The sequence below is a fragment of the Aulonocara sp. 'chitande type north' Nkhata Bay genome, linkage group LG6 (assembly GCF_057382095.1).
Source record: "Aulonocara sp. 'chitande type north' Nkhata Bay isolate Kocher_YH1m ecotype deep benthic linkage group LG6, A_spYH_male_GT1.1, whole genome shotgun sequence".
Classification (NCBI taxonomy): Eukaryota; Metazoa; Chordata; class Actinopteri; order Cichliformes; family Cichlidae; genus Aulonocara; species Aulonocara sp. 'chitande type north' Nkhata Bay.
In genome coordinates this window covers 14,822,026-14,838,567 of record NC_141349.1, presented here as the reverse complement: position 1 = coordinate 14,838,567, position 16,542 = coordinate 14,822,026, and the positions used below count along the sequence as shown (strand labels likewise).

General features: G+C 40.9%; 1 protein-coding gene across 1 annotated transcript; it reads right to left on the bottom strand.

Moving 5' to 3' along the window:
• Positions 1-385: 385 nt before the first annotated feature.
• LOC147327482 (perforin-1-like) lies at positions 386-7,657 on the bottom strand. Its single transcript, XM_086297550.1, has 9 exons — positions 7,388-7,657; positions 7,222-7,301; positions 6,839-6,884; positions 6,345-6,469; positions 5,272-5,410; positions 5,094-5,174; positions 1,507-2,003; positions 1,315-1,408; positions 386-694 (listed from the first exon to the last, which is right to left on the bottom strand). The coding sequence occupies exons 1-9, from the start codon at positions 7,655-7,657 to the stop codon at positions 482-484; spliced, it is 1,545 nt and encodes a 514-aa protein (XP_086153676.1). The 3' UTR covers positions 386-481.
• Between the last annotated feature and the right edge of the window lie 8,885 nt (positions 7,658-16,542).

The window sequence follows — 16,542 nt, the reverse complement described above, 5'->3', positions numbered from 1 at the left end:
TATTTATTTTGTATTTTTATTACATTTATTGCATATAATACACACAGTTAAACATTTGAACACACTAATCCATTTAATTAATGAATTAATTAGAGGTCTTATGTGAATTACAGTCCTTTAGAGGTTTCACATACATTTTTACATTACTGAAACTAGACTCACAAATTAGTAGGAATACAAACCAGCTGATGTAATGGGTTTGGATTTATAAGTCTATATTTATCATTTTAATCTGTTGAAACCAAAAGAAAAAAGATTTTTTAATTTTTTTTTAAATTAAGCAATATTAGGGTATAGTAAACCAAATTCATATGAATAAAAAAAGGGTGACTAAACTCTAACAAATATAAAAGAACAAGTGGAATATTGTTATGTCTTAGTAGTAGAAAAATAAATGCATAAACTGACAAGTATCACATTAATCTTTACAGTTCATTAGAGCAACAGAACTATTATGAAGATAACATACAAAATATATTTCTTATTTTGCAGATGGTTTGTAACGATTACACCGATCTCCAGCCAGATGAGGGTCACATGCCAGAGTGTACCGGACCTCAAAACCACCTCTTTTAGCTGGACAGGTAAATGTGTGTGTCCCCTGCTGAAGATACTTGAAACATGATCCCAGACGGTCATCATGCCATACATCCTTGTCCCAAACTTCAACCTTCAAACCCAAGTGTGTGTCCACCTTCATGAGAAAATTAATCAAACAAGATTTAATATAGTTTTATCCTACCAATGTTAATTTTAGCACTAGTGAAAAATAAACACAAACGAGAACAATGAAATAGGACAAATCCATAAACCATTTGTACATGCTTAATAAGAGCAGCATTTAAAACTGGGCCATAGGAGTCATTAACTGTGTGAAAGACACAGCGGTGGATTTGAGGGAGATTGATTATTGGAATCAATTTAAAGAATGGCTCTTTGAATATGAATATGCATATATGTTTATGTATATGTTTGCTAAACCACTACCTAGCTAACATTACTTCTTCCAAGTCAACTAACATACATGGTATTTGTCATTACAACAGTTCTAAAGCTCAACTTAAAAACAGAAGTTTAGTAGTTTAGTAGTAGAGTCTGATTATTTGGATTGATGATGAGGTAATGCTTTTGCATTTTTTTTTAGGTATTAGCTAAACTATGGCTTTGTGTGATATATTGTGTCGAAAAAACAAACAAGAACAAGAAAAAAACCCGTAGTAAACTGTTGATAGGCTTCAGGTTTGAAAAGTAAATCAACTCTGCTGACTGTGAGGCCAAACAATTTATCATGATCTATAATGAGGGTTTACTGACCTTGCCTAAATCATAATTCGCGTTCCACCAGGGATTGTTTGACCGAATCCAACGAGTCTTCCGATAGAAGGAACCAAACCACATTTTAGCATAGCTGTGATCAGAAGAAAAGAAAGAAGAGCAGCAGAAGAATTATTAAGTCTGCTTGATATACCACACCAGCCAGATCTTAATAGACAAGAGTCTATTCACCCCTCAGTTTTTCCAACTGGATCTCCTTTCAAATTCCAGGCTCGCACAATGGTAACCCTTAGCGTCCCCCTCCAGGCTTGCAGAGGACAGCAGTTGGAAGCCAGATTAGGAATGTGCCACCCACAGTTTGGCTCATTGGGTGACTTTCTCACAGCGTTATCTTCCAAGTACTGCTCAATGGCAGCTTTCATCCCTGCCTTTTGTGTGCCATTTGTCATCAGGCTATAGATTGGCCGAAGGGAGTAGGAAACAACATCTGGGTGATCTTTCAGGGTGCTCAGCCAAGTTAGAAAGCCGAGGGAGTCATTCTGGGTGAGTGCAAACTCTCCCAACCAACCATTGCCTCCTACCACCTCTGTGTAGTGTTGGTGGAGTCCAGTGCTGTACATAAACGAGAGACCCTGGTTTTGTAGGACCTTGTTGCAAGACTGTCTGTTACTGGATAATTTCAATTTTCCCAAGCCGACAGAGAAACCCAGTGATAAACAGGAGTGGACCTGCAGGACAGGAAGGGAAACAAAATGTCAGTGTCTATCAAGGGCATTTTCTCTGCATTTCTAGCTGTACTATAAATATATACAGTGGTGTGAAAAATTGTTTGTCCCTTCCTGATTTCCTTTTTTTTGTTTTTTGCATGTTTGTCACACTTAAATATTTCAGATCATGACAGAAATTTAAATATTAGATAGAGATAACAAAATAAACACAAAATACACTTTCTAAATGAAGGTTTTTATTATTAAGGGGGAAAGAACTTGCATGAACCTGTATGAGAAAGTGATTTTCCCCTAAACCTAATAACTGGTTGGGCCATCCTTAGCAGCAAAAACTGCAATCAAGGGTTTGCGATAACTGCCAATGATTCTTTTACAGCGCTGTGGATTAATTTTGGCCCACTCAGAATTGTTGTATTTCAGCCACAAACTCAGCCATTCAGGGTTTTTGAAATTTTTTAAAAATTCATCCCACATCATTTCAATCAGATTCAGGTCAGGACTTTGACTGGGCCACTCCAGTCTTCAGTTTGTTTTTGTTTTAAGCCATTCAGAGGTGGACTTGCTGGAGTATTTTGGATCATTGTCCTGCTGCAGAAGTCCGCTTCAGATTGAAGTCACAAACAGATGACCGGACTGTCTCCTTCAGCATGTTTTGGTAGACGGCAGAATTCATGGTTCCAAATACCACAGCAAGTCTTCCAGGGCCTAAGGCAGCAACATAGTCCCATACTATCACAAAACCACCACAATGTTTTATTGCTGGTGTGAGGTTCTTTTCATGAAATGCTGTGTTAGTTTTATATCAGATGTAACAGGACTCAAGCCTTCCAAAAAGTTCAGCTTTTGCCTCATTAGTCACAGAGTATTGGGGATCATGAAGATGTTTTTTGGCAAATGTGAGACGAGCCTTTATGTTCTGTTTGTTCAGATGTGGTTTTCTCCTTGAACTTTCCCATGGATGCCATTTTTGCCCAGTCTCTTTCTTATTGTTGAATCATGAACACTGACCTTAACTGAGACATACGAAGCCTACAGTTAATGTTGTTCTGGGGTCTTTTGTGACCTCCTGGATGAATTGTCAATGTGGTCTTGGAGTATTTTATCGGCCGGTCACTCCTGGGAAGCCTCACCACTGTTCCAGGTTTTCAGTTGATGTATGATTGCGCTTATTGTGGTTCACTGAAGTCCCAAAGCCTTAGAAATAGCTTTGTAACTCTTTCTTGACTGATAGATGGCAGTGACTTTTGTGTTTCTCAAGTACTTATTTAGATTGTGGCATGATGTCTGGCTTGTTGAGATGCTTTTTACCTTGCTTCACTTTGTCAGACAGGTTCTATTTACGTGATTTCTTGATTCAACAGGTCTGCCAGTAATCATGCCTGAGTGTGTTTAGTTAACCTGAACTCAGCTTTTCAAATAGTGTGGTTTATCACAGTAACGCATGATTTAACAAGAGGAGACAATCACAATTTTCACACAGGACTAGATAGGTTTGGATAACTTTGCTCCCTTAATCAATAAGATCATCATTTAAAAACTGCATTTTGTATTTACACACACACACACACACACACACACACACACACACACACACACACACACACACACACAAAAAAAAACACAAACACAGTTTGTGAAGATTTTGCGGGGCTGTCTGATCACGTCAGTTTCATAAACATGTCAAAGCTGTTGTATTAAAACCAACTTAAATCATGCATATGCTCTTCTCTTAACAAAGCACACAAGCAGTCTTATGGAGAGAGAAGATGATGACATTATAAATGAAGATGATAGAGTGTATGAAGGACTGTCAAACCAATTTTGAAAGATGAGAGAAAATAGGTGTTTACATCCAGACTCAGATTTAAAAAAAAATCCAGTTCATCAAGATGTGTGCCACATGTATGTCAATTTTAACTCTAAAGACTGTTCTACTTACTTCTCTGTTTTCTATTGTCTTGTGTAAAGTCAACCATTTGAGCATTAATCTAAATTTTGGCAGCATTATGTAATGTTATGTCTCAAAAATTGGGTTAATTAGCCCTGCGTTAGGCTGACAACCTATGACCCTATGATAGCTGTGACTCTTATAAGGATAAGTGGAAGAGAACGGAAGGATGGATGGACAGAAAATTATGGTGACGAAATATGTAGGCTACAAATTATGTCACTAAGATATTAATCATAGCTTTATTGATCGAATACTTAATTACAGGATCAGTAAGAGTCTGGACTAAAGAAAAACTGAAGTTTCTAATAACTAAGATAATATTGGACTATAGAAGTTTATGTAAAACAAAGCAAAAACAACAACAAAAAATCATTGGCATTATTGTTCAGTATGGCACAACTTTAACAGGGTTAACTTTGGCCTTTCATGACAGAGGTACTGCCCTGTATGTATAGAAATATGTAGTCTGGTAACTGCAGGCACATGAGCCAACATACTATACAGAGCACGTGTCTCGCTATGCAAAACCCACACACACGGTTTTAGATGCAAAATTCAACTTTAAGTCTAATTTACTAAGCCCAAAATTAACCCAGGCAGTCTAGAGGCACTACAGCGGGCCAACGAACTCAGCTCGGAGTCTAACTGGCGAAAGAACTTAGCCCCACTGTCAGGCAGACTGTCAACTGTAACAGTTGACAATCTCAGCTCAGAATCGAGCCAGCAAAAGAACTTGGGCCCACTCCCATACAGGCTGTCACCTGTGGTGAATTTAACTACTCAATTTCAATCGAGATGCAACCTCTCGCACTTTCACATACACACGCACAGCCTAGAGGCGCTGCCCCCTTCGCACAGAATCTAGCCGGCGGAGAAAATTGGGCGGCCCCCTTTCATGTAAGCCTTTCAACTGTGGCAGGGATCCCACACCCTGTCTGGTTCTTTAGGATGTCCTCAGTTCCCAGGTTACCACCCCAGTCCTCCCTTCCCATGGGTCTCGCCCTCGCGTCCGCGAGCGAGTGGGGCAGCCAAGCCCAGAACAATTAGTCTTGCTCTTACATTTTCAGTCGCTATTTTTGAGATAAAATTATGTGAAGTGCCTCAGTAATGCTATGCTTTTAATAAGTGTTACAAAGTACCTCATTTGAGGACAGTCCATTCAGTGAGGACAGACAGGTTCGTGCAGCTGTGACTCGCCTCAGTCGACCACCAAGGTGAATCTGCAATGTGGTGCAAAGTCGGTGTTATAAATCATTTTTTTGAAGAAATATAATAATAATAAGGAATAATAAGAAAATTCACAGCATGTGCTTTAACCTGGCGGATGTAGTGTGTGCCGTAGGTGTGTATAAGCTCACTGTACTGAGCTCTGGTGGAGCTGTTGTAGAAATGTGGTAGCTTGGTTAAATCCTTACTGAACTCAGAGCTGAGAGACGGACTGTTTGATACTCGGTAACTGGACACAAAGAGACAGATTAGTAAATGATCTCAACAGAAGCTTTTCAAACAAAGATTGATTGATTGATTGATTGATTGAATCTTTATTTTGAACATGTTGAAAAAGTATAAAAAAAATAGAATTAAAAGAGACAAATGAACAAAGCAAACAAAAGGAAAACAAGCAACCACAACTCCAAATAACGTCCATGTTCAAAAAGGAGCAGGAAGAAGCATAAGCTTATTTAATCCCACCCCTTTTCCACTATCTAGTATCAATAGACTACAGAAATACCTCCTTGTAATTACATTATATGTTATGTGTAATTTTTTTTTTTTTTAAATATATACACACATATGTTTCTATCTATCCATACATACGTATATACACACATACGCACATATACACATTTTCAATAACCCCATTAACACCTCAAGGATACACAGCCTACAATTATATATATATATATATATATATATATATATATATATATATATATATATATATACACACACACACACATGAAAATATTCGACAAGAACACCCTATCAAATCTCTACCTTTTCCCTGTACCCTGTAAAAACCATATCCTTAAACCGCTTTTTAAACTGCGCCATGCTTGGACATTGCTTCATATCTTTACTTAGTCTGTTCCACAGCTTCACTCCACACACAGAGATGCAAAAACTTTTTAATGTTGTACGGATACGAGGATGTTTTAAATTTAATTCCCCCCTCAAATTGTATCCCCGTTCCCTTTTAGAAAACATTTTTAGAATATTGTCAGGAAGCAGGTTATTTATTGCTTTATATATAATTTGTGCTGTGAGAAAATGAACCAGATCTGTGAATTTTAGAATTTTTGATTTTAAGAATAGTGGATTTGTATGATCTCTGTAACCAGCAACATAACCCAAATTTATATGACTATTCTGAGTTATTCACAGCCTACCTGTAATGGTTGCAGGTGACCCTGTGTGTGCTGAAGATGTGGCGGTCCTCTGCGGCCCTTTTTGATGCAAAGTTATACACAGCAGATTGCTTTCCTCCCACAAATATCCCTAAATCTAGGCCAGTCTGTTATGAAAGATAAGAAAAAGAATAAATAAATTAGTGTGTTCAACTGATTGATTTTTTTTTTTGCCAGCCAATAATGAGACATTATTTGATCTATCTGTCCCAAATTACAGATCTCGATTTATGTTCAAACATGGCCTCAGTTTCAAAGTGCAAAACACATGTTGGTGGTGGGACCATTATTCAAAAATCTGAAAAAGTATTTAAAATATGAGGTTAAAACTTCCTAATAAGACTTAAGACCATATACTTTAAAAAAAAAAAATCTATCTATATTGACATGTTTATCATTATTGTAACATTGACATTATTTGATAATACCAAAATATGTTAATTTTATGTAAATAACTGTTGTGAAATGTGCCCTACCTTCCAGTCAGTACTGTCCTGGGAGGTGTAGGTGTCAACCAGAGAGCTGTGAATACAATTCACAGTAAAGAATCACAGATAAATTTCAGTTTGATTTCAAAGATGATTTCCATTATTTTAAACAGTTAGTATTTACAGATGAGGACCTGTTTTTGTAATTAGATTAGCTCTGAATAATATGATGAAGAGAATAAAGATAATTTATACATCAGAAAAGGTGTCTAGCAGTAAAAATCCTTGAATTTCATCACTGCCAGAGACTGAACTAATCAGATATAGATTTTTAGATAGCGACTCAACTGTCACACAACATTTAACCTTCTCTCAGTAAGACACTAACTGTGAAGCAATCATAATAATATAACATAATAATAAGGCTATACCTAACAGAGGTGTGGATGCTGCTGTAAATATCGGCACTGCATCGGCTGAATGCACGCCAGTCCACTGCAGAGACTGGCAGCTGAAAATGAAGACAGATCATGAACATGTACACATAAAGTGTGTGCTACTGTTCAAATGGCTCTTTGTTGTTGCATCTTTATTTACTTTCTGCAGCATGTTGCCTTGAAGCGGGTTGGAGCAGAGAGTACATGTTTCACTTGGTGTGAGGTAGGTATTCACATCAATCACGTAGGCTCCCTTTCGTCGCAGAGTGACCACATCAAATCCCTCCCCCACCAGGTTGTGACCTGGTATAAAAGGAGCAGCCTTACACTGGCTGTAGTTTCCAGTCTGACAGGAAAGAACAGCGGAGTTGCAGGACAGAAAGAGAAGGAGGCTCAGGTAGAGAGGAGGTGGGGTTAAATAAGACAGCATAGCTGCAGTGAAAAAGACTGATATTTTGGAGAGAGAGAGAGAGAGAGAGAGAGAGAGAGAGAGAGAGAGAGAGAGAGAGAGATAAGTGATCGTCATTAAAGTTCTCAGTAAAGTAAAGAACACCAAATTTTTGCAAACATGCAGCCTCACCTGACTGCAGGGTTCCCCAACCTTATAAACAGTACAGGACACAACAGTGTGCGTATTAGTGATTTGCATAATATTATAAGCTTGAGTAAACCTGCAGTCAGCTGAGACTCGATGGGTGAGGAAATGTTTTTCCCACTTAAAATTCTGTGACTGGATGAACAGAATCAACTCTCTGTGATTCCTTACCTGTATTTAAAAACATTCATTAAGATAGTGTGCTTTAAAAAAAAAAAAAAAATCTGGATACCTCTTTCGCAGTTTTTCCATGGCAGAGATTTCTGAAATTTGTTTTAATCATCACTGATCAAAAATGTAATTTTCCTTTTTATTAAAATGCTGTGCTTGTAATATGGTTTCAATATCATATACTGTAGTATCTTGTGTGAGAAGCTGTAGTCAATAAAGTATTGTTAGTTGACTCAAGTCAACATTTTTCATATTGACTTGACTCACATGTAAAATGATCTTGACTTAAAAGAAGATAAGAAAAAAAATCACTAAATTGAAATGCAAGCACACATACATAAACAAATAAAAGGAGAGGCTTTCTTTAAACACTGTATCTCTGTCTGTCTTATTAAAATAAAGTTAACAATAACTTTGTGTACCATTAAAAAATGTTTCTACCTTTTCCAAATACTGTTGAAGTTGCTGTTCCTCTGTCAGTGATGCAATTCAGACAAAAGCAGGACAATGAGCCAACAAGACTTGTTCAAAAACAGACAGAGAAGCACAGCTTTTAAAGAATAAGATGGGTACACGTGCTACAAATCAACAAAGATAAGGATCGTTAAACAAACCAACAATGGCTTTTTGGACCCTGGATTAAGGAAGTGTCCTTGGAATAACTTCCTTGTCAATGCTGAGAAGCTGTTTGAGATTATGTGCCCTCTTAACAATAGATGTAACTGTATATGTGTAAGAGAAAGCGGGCTGTCAGCCCCCAAACCACAAAATTCCAACAACAGAGATGCCACACATGCACATTTGGTTCAAATATCAAAAATGATTTGGACCATGTATATTTTTATCTTCATTGCCAAATCTATTTATTAAAATGTTTTTTTAAATAACTAACACAATTAACAATATAATTAAATAATAAACAGACTGGCGACCTGTGCCCCAATTGTACCCATATGGCACCTTGGATACGCTCCATCCCTCAGCCCTGCGACCGTGATAAAGATAAGCAGAAGAGAATGGATGAATGGATGCCAAATTTAATAATAAATGTTTAGGTAACAGAGGCGTTATCAGTGTTGTACTGCTGGCTCTGCAGTCACTAGATATAAAGTCTGTCTTCATTCTGGGTAAATGTGTCACGTTTATTATTGCGGCTCTGATTGTTTTCCCTGTTTCACTCCTTTCTTCAGTTGTTTTTCTTACACCCACAGGTGCCCTTGGACTTTAATTGCTCCTAGTGTCACTCACGTGTTTGGCATTACCTGAAGCAGCTTTGTGTGTAAACATACCTGAAATCTTTTACTAGTTGTTTTCAGCAGTGAAATGAATACATTACCTGTAAATCAACTTCCTTTTGCACATTTGTATTTTTCATTTGTAAACTTGTTATGTTATTCACTATAAAACATGTTCCATTACTACCTAGGCTTACAATTTCAATTAATATCCAGACCTTTAAGTAGTCAGGCTATTCATTTTCAAACTGTAAAAACATTACACACAGACAAAGTCTCACAAAGAGACTCTCAAAAGAGACTTAGTGTTGTGTTTAAAGTAGTATACCTTGCCTGTAGAGGTAAACACAAAGATCATTAAGCATGCATGTTATTAAAGTATCTTCCCCCCTTTCAGCTGCTCAATAATGCAAATATATAATAAGCCAGTCTAATGGTAGCAACGGAGTGCATTTAGGGACATAGACATGATCATCCTGCTGAAGTTTAAGTAACTTTTAATATGGCATGTTGATGTCAGATGGTGTAATATAGAAATTGTTTCCCATAAAATCACCTCTAGGGGTTACAGAGAGTGAGTGAAAAAGAGAAAATATCCAGTTTTCTCAGTGAAAATGCCCAAGTGTGTAGTTTCATACCATGGATTCATACCATGGATAATCCTCTATTTTAAGGTACAGTATGGCCAAGATTTTTTTTAACAGTTTTTACAGAATTAAATTTCATCTCTGTAATATTCTGAATATTTATAATTGAGCTATTTGTATATAGTAGAGCTATTTCCCAATTTTGTGAACTTTGTAATATATTGTATTATTTAATTTAATTCAGTCTGTTACTGTTCTTATTGTCTTGGAGCAACTGTAACCACATAATTTCCTCAGAGATTAATAAAGCATTCTGAATCTGCTGAATCTGATGATGAGACAGCTTTGAGCTGATAGGAAGGTGACAATAACTCGCATAACCACTCATTAAAACCAGGATGCTGTCAGGGTTCCTGGGCCGTTGACCCGGTATTTTCAGTTCGTCTTCATTGTTCATTCTCTGCATGTTCTACTTCCTGTTTAATTGTGTTAGCCTTACTCTGTGCATTATGTTCTAGTTCTCTTCCCATTTATCATTAGTTCATTATGTTCAGCTGTTCACTCACCTGTCTCTAATCACTCATCATTCCGCCTGTGTATTTATGTTCCCCAGTTCCACCAGTCCAGTGCCGTGTCATTGATGTTGCCATTATTGTCGTTCCTGTCTGTATTCAGTTATTCAGCCAGCCATTCAGTCAGTTAGTTAGTCTTGCCGTTCCTGCTTTGTTCATTCACCCGCTCCAATAAATCCTCGTCATTCTGCACCGTGAGTCCAGCGTTTGGGTCATCTCTTCCTCGCCTCCCACAACCCCTGACAGGTACACAGAAGAGCATCTCTGAGCAAACAACATGCTGAACTTGCGGATGAGCACACCAGTCATGCACTACTGCCAGCTAACCCTCTATGCCAAATGAGTACTACTGAATACCTGAGTATCGTTGCCGCCCATGTCCAAGATGGCGCCGCGGATGGTCGCCCTGGTGCTTCAGTGCGTTACTTTTGTTTTGTTTTTGTGCATTTCTTCTGTGTCTGGGCACTCCTCTGGATATTCGTACACCAGAGAAGAGCTCCTTAACTACAGGACTACAACGCCTGTGGATTTATTTCCAATATTTGTCGCATCTGCGGAAGATTTACTGCTGACTCTGACCAGGAAAGCGAGACGCCGAAAGAGAGGGAAGCGAGCCGGCGCACTCGTGCGTTTGAGGAGACGCGGACTGCGAACCGCTCTTCCTGGGATCTTCCTTTCTAATGTACGCTCACTCGGGAATAAGATTGACGAACTGGCCCTGATGAGAAGCATGAACAGAGACTTTGCCTCCTCCTGTGTCTTATGTTTTACGGAGTCGTGGCTCAGTGAGAACATCCCAGACTGCGCGCTCAAACTGGAGGGCTTCCATCTGCTGCGCGCGGACCGGCAGGCCGCTCTCTCCGGTAAGTCCAAAGGTGGAGGTCTCTGCTTCTACATCAATAGTGGCTGGTGCACAGATGTGACAGTGATTGCTCAGCACTGCTCTTCCTCTCTGGAATATCTTTTTATCCACTGCAAACCGTTTTATTCTCCGCGGGAGTTTGCTTCATTCATCCTGGCCGCTGTTTACATCCCGCCAGACGCAGATGCGCAGGCAGCTCAGTGCGCACTCGCGGAGCAGATTCTCCACACGGAGCGGACATTCCCGGACTCTCTCATCATTGCTCTTGGGGACTTTAACAAAGCCAATCTGAGCCATGAGCTTCCAAAATACAAGCAGTATATTAAATGCCCGACCAGAGAGGAGAGGACATTGGACCACTGTTACAGCACGATCAGCGGGGCCTATCGCGCGGTGCCCCGCGCTTCACTCGGACTTTCTGACCACGTCATGATCCACCTAATCCCCGCATACAGACAGAGGCTGAAGCTCTCCAAACCTGTCGTGAGGACTAAAAAACTGTGGAGCAACGAGGCTGTGGAGGAGCTTCGCACGTGTTTGGAGTCTACAGACTGGGACACAATGAAGGCTGCTTCTAACAGCTTGGACGAGTTTACGGACACTGTCACCTCCTATATCCACTTCTGCGAGGACAGCATTGTGCCATCACGCTCCAGGGTGAGTTATAACAATGACAAACCCTGGTTCACCTCCTATATCCACTTCTGCGAGGACAGCATTGTGCCATCACGCACCAGGGTGAGTTATAACAATGACAAACCCTGGTTTACTCCTAAACTCAAAAAGCTGTGGCTGGAAAAGAGAAAGGCGTTCAGAAGCGGAGACAGGGACTGCTACAGAGAGGCCAAGTACAGGTTCACTAAAGAAGTGGACATTGCTAAACATCAGCACTCTGAGAAGATGCAGCAGCAGATCTCAGAGAATGACTCGGCCTCTGTGTGGAAAGGTTTTAGGAATATCACAAACTACAAGCCTAAAACCCCCCACTCCACTGATGACTTGCTCTTGGCCAACACCCTTAACGACTTCTACCGCCGTTTTGACGAGCCATCAGGCAGCCTTCACACCTCCAACGGCCCCAACAATAGAGACACTTTGGACACTAATTCCCCCACCTCTCCCCCCTCCATAGAGCCATCACCACCTTCAAACCGTTCACCTACAACACCCCCCTCCTCACCCCACACAAAAGAGGATTTCACACCACCTCCTCCCACCACAACTCTTCATATTCATGAAGCAGATGTGAGGAAGCAGTTTAAGAACCTGAATGCTCGGAAAGCTCCCGGCCCAGACGGCGTGTCTCCTGCCACCCTCAGACACTGTGCAAACGAGCTGGCCCCAGTGTTTTCTGGCATTTTCAACTCCTCACTGCAGGCATGTCATGTGCCTGCCTGCTTCAAGTCCTCTACCATAATCCCTGTCCCCAAGAAACCTAGGATCACTGGACTAAATGACTACAGACCCGTGGCTCTGACATCTGTGGTCATGAAGTCCTTTGAGCGCCTAGTTCTCTCCCATCTCAGGACCCTCACGGCCCCCCTCCTGGACCCCCTGCAGTTTGCATATAGAGCCAACAGGTCTGTAGACGACGCCATCAACATGGCCCTACACTTCATCCTGCAGCATCTGGACTCCCCAGGAACCTACGCCAGGATCCTGTTTGTGGACTTCAGCTCTGCCTTCAACACCATCCTTCCAGACCATCTCCGAGACAAGCTTTCCCAGATGAATGTGCCTGATCCCATCTGCCGGTGGATCACTGACTTCCTGACGGACAGGAAGCAGCATGTGAGGCTGGGAAAGAATGTCTCGGACTCCCGGACCATCAGCACCGGCTCCCCTCAGGGCTGTGTTCTTTCTCCTCTGCTCTTCTCCCTGTACACCAACTGCTGCACCTCCACCCACCAGTCTGTCAAGCTAATCAAGTTTGCAGATGACACCACCGTTATTGGACTCATCTCGGACGGGGATGAGTCTGCCTACAGGAGGGAGGTTGAACGTCTGGTGTCCTGGTGCAGCCACAACAACCTGGTGCTGAATGCCCAGAAGACAGTGGAGATTATTGTGGACTTCAGGAAGCACACAGCCCCACTCCCCCCATCATCCTGACTGACACCCCCATCACCTCTGTGGACTCATTCCGCTTCCTGGGTACCACCATCACCCAGGACCTGAAGTGGGAGCCCACCATCACCTCCGTCATCAAGAAAGCCCAGCAGAGGATGTACTTCCTGAGGCAGCTGAAGAAATTCAACCTGCCAACACGGACGATGATGCAGTTCTACACTGCAATCATTGAGTCCATCCTCACCTCCTCCATCACCGTGTGGTACGCTGGAGCCACTATCAGGGACAAACAGAGACTGCAGCGTGTTGTGCGCTCTGCTGAGAAGGTGATTGGCTGCAGACTCCCATCTCTGCAGGACCTGTACACCTCCAGGACATTGCGGCGTGCAGCTCGGATCTCAGCTGACCCTTCTCACCCTGGTCACAGTCTGTTTGACCTGCTCCCCTCAGGCAGGAGGCTCCGGTCCATTCGCACCAGAACCTCTCGCCATAAGAACAGTTTCTTCCCCTCTGCTGTTGGACACATGAACAATAACCGTATGACTATCCCCGCCACTAACACATGACCCTACGCTGTGTTCACTGTATCATTCCATGTTTGGCACTGATCACCACCTGCACTCATGGATATATCTTTCAACGTAGCACTCTTAATTCTTACTCTCATGTATATATCTCATGTATATCTCATGCACATATCTTTCCACGTAGCACTTTTAATTCTTATCCCTACTTTTATTTTTTCCATGTCTATTTAAGTGTTATTTATGACACCATGTTTGCACTGAAGCACCGCAGCAATTTCCTAATGTTGTAACCCTGCTCAACATTTGGCAATAAACCCCATTCTGATTCTGATTCTGATTCATCTGTTTTTGATCCCAGTGTACCCATCTTATGAAGGCTGCCTCCACAATAATGTGTTGTCTCACAAAATTCAATTCATCTCAAGCTGGTTTCTTGCACATGATAATGATTTAGCTTTATTCAAATGGTCTCCACAGTCACCAGATCTCAATCCACTAGAGCCTGATGGGACGTGGTGGAACAGGAGATTCACATCATTGATGTGCAGCTGACAAATCTGCTGCAACTTTGTGATGCTGTCATGTCAGTATGAACCAAAAACCTCTGAGGAACATTTCCAGCACCCTGTTTAACCAATAAGAGCCAAGACCCATTTTTACTGTCAGGAAAACTGGGAGAGTCAATTTTGAAACTTCAACAGAACCTTTCCTCAATGTGTACAGGGGCATGGGTTCTTATGGGCAAATCTATGCCATGAATGATTAAGGTAGTTCTGGGATCCAGGCTATTATTAGCAAAGTGTACCTAATAAAGTGAGTATAAACAATGGAAATGAGTGTCTTCGTTAAATCCAATCCAGCTGTGTGTGCTAAAAGTACATTTTAGCATGATAATCTAATCTGATACCTGCTAAATATTAACTTATTACTAATGCCTTTACTATGCTAACTCACTTTACCTTTCTTTACTTTGCATGATTTATTCCAGACATGTCTCACAAATCTATTCTGGGCTTCAGACCAGATTTTATAACAATATCACCACTAATTGGTTGGGTTATTGGAGCAGCTCATGGTCTCCTTTTCTTCATTTTGGATTAATTTAGACTTGTTATGTTTTTACTTGAACTGTGATTGTCAGTAAGTGACTTTAATTGAGAGCAGCTACAAAGCTTGCTACCATAGAGAGTATAAAAGCTTGACTATTGTGATGTCACATCCACAAATGTGCCTTTGTGACATTAATTAGTGCCCTCACTGACACACAAAACAAAACGACTACACAACAGAACAACTACACAAGACAACACAACACACTAAGTATACACTCCACACTAAACGTCACAAATCTCCCACATCTAAAAACTCTCTCTCTCTCTCTCTCACTCGCTTGCTCTGTCTGTCTGCCATTACCGTCACTCCCAAAACTTTTCCCTCTTCCTAAACAATCAAATCCCACGTGTTGACTTTTTTTTAAAAAATTGGTCGACATGGTACATTTTTCCACCAACAGGAAAGCGGTGGCTTTTTCCCTTTCTTTACTGTTTTCACGCTGTCCTTAGAAAATGCTTAAAACACACACACACAAAAACGTGACGACAGTGTTTAGAAAGAAGTATGACTTATATCTATTATCATAACTCTGGATTTACTGGCCTGTAATTAAAATTTAAAAACATTGAAGTCTGAACTTTCAATGTGGGCTGAAATAGAGACTCAGTGTGGTTGCAGCTTGTTGCTATGTCAGCTTACATCAGTCATGTGATTTGGAGGTGGAGCGTGTCCGTGGACCACGGAGGGTTAACATCCAACCACCTGTGTAAAATCCGAAATTCCCATGGTGTTGTTCAAAATGTGCTTTGGCACAATCATAAGCATCGCTTGTTACTGAAAACAAGAAAAAAGCCGGTCCTGCTATGGGCTGAACCATTTGTTACTGGTGCAGGGGGGAACACTATGCAATATATTCAGTTTTAGCATTTATATTCACTGTTGACTGTAACTACGCTCAAACTGTTAATGCTACCTTATTTTAATAAACAACACTGTCATATGCAAAACTGGGGTGGCACTTGGGGTGGCAAGGGAGCATTTTAGGGTGGCACTTGCCACCCCATGCCACCCTTCTAGATCCGCCCCTGGATCTAAGGGGAAAGGAGTCCAGGTCGGCATCAGCTTTCAAGCTCTGCAAAGCAGCCTGTACAGGAGCACAAGGGGATGCACAAACTGTGCGTGAACAGGGAAATGATTTGTTCTCCGTGTTATACGGAAGAGGCGCTGAGGTGGACACCGCGTCAGCCTCCCTTCCTTTCTCTCTTTCATTAACATGCACTTCTCTAGGCAATTCTTTCAAAGCTGCTTTCGTTTCCCTCCTTTCTGCTTCTATCATCCACATTTTCAAACATTCTTTCTCCTTGCTTACCCTACACAAATCTACCGTCTTAACTTTCCCTTTCTTTAACAGCTTTTCTTCCTCTTCCCGCAACTGTTCCTCTACTTTCTTTAACTGGTTAAAACTCAGCGTGTCACGGTTCTGGGTCCGTTGGACCCAGTATTTTGAGTTCATTATGTTTTGGTACTTTTGCATCATGGATTTTCCTTTATGTTTCTCTGGTACTTGGTGTTTCAGTTATCTTGGTGTTTTTCTATATTATGATTTATGATCTGATACTGTTGTGATTATGATTATCATTTAG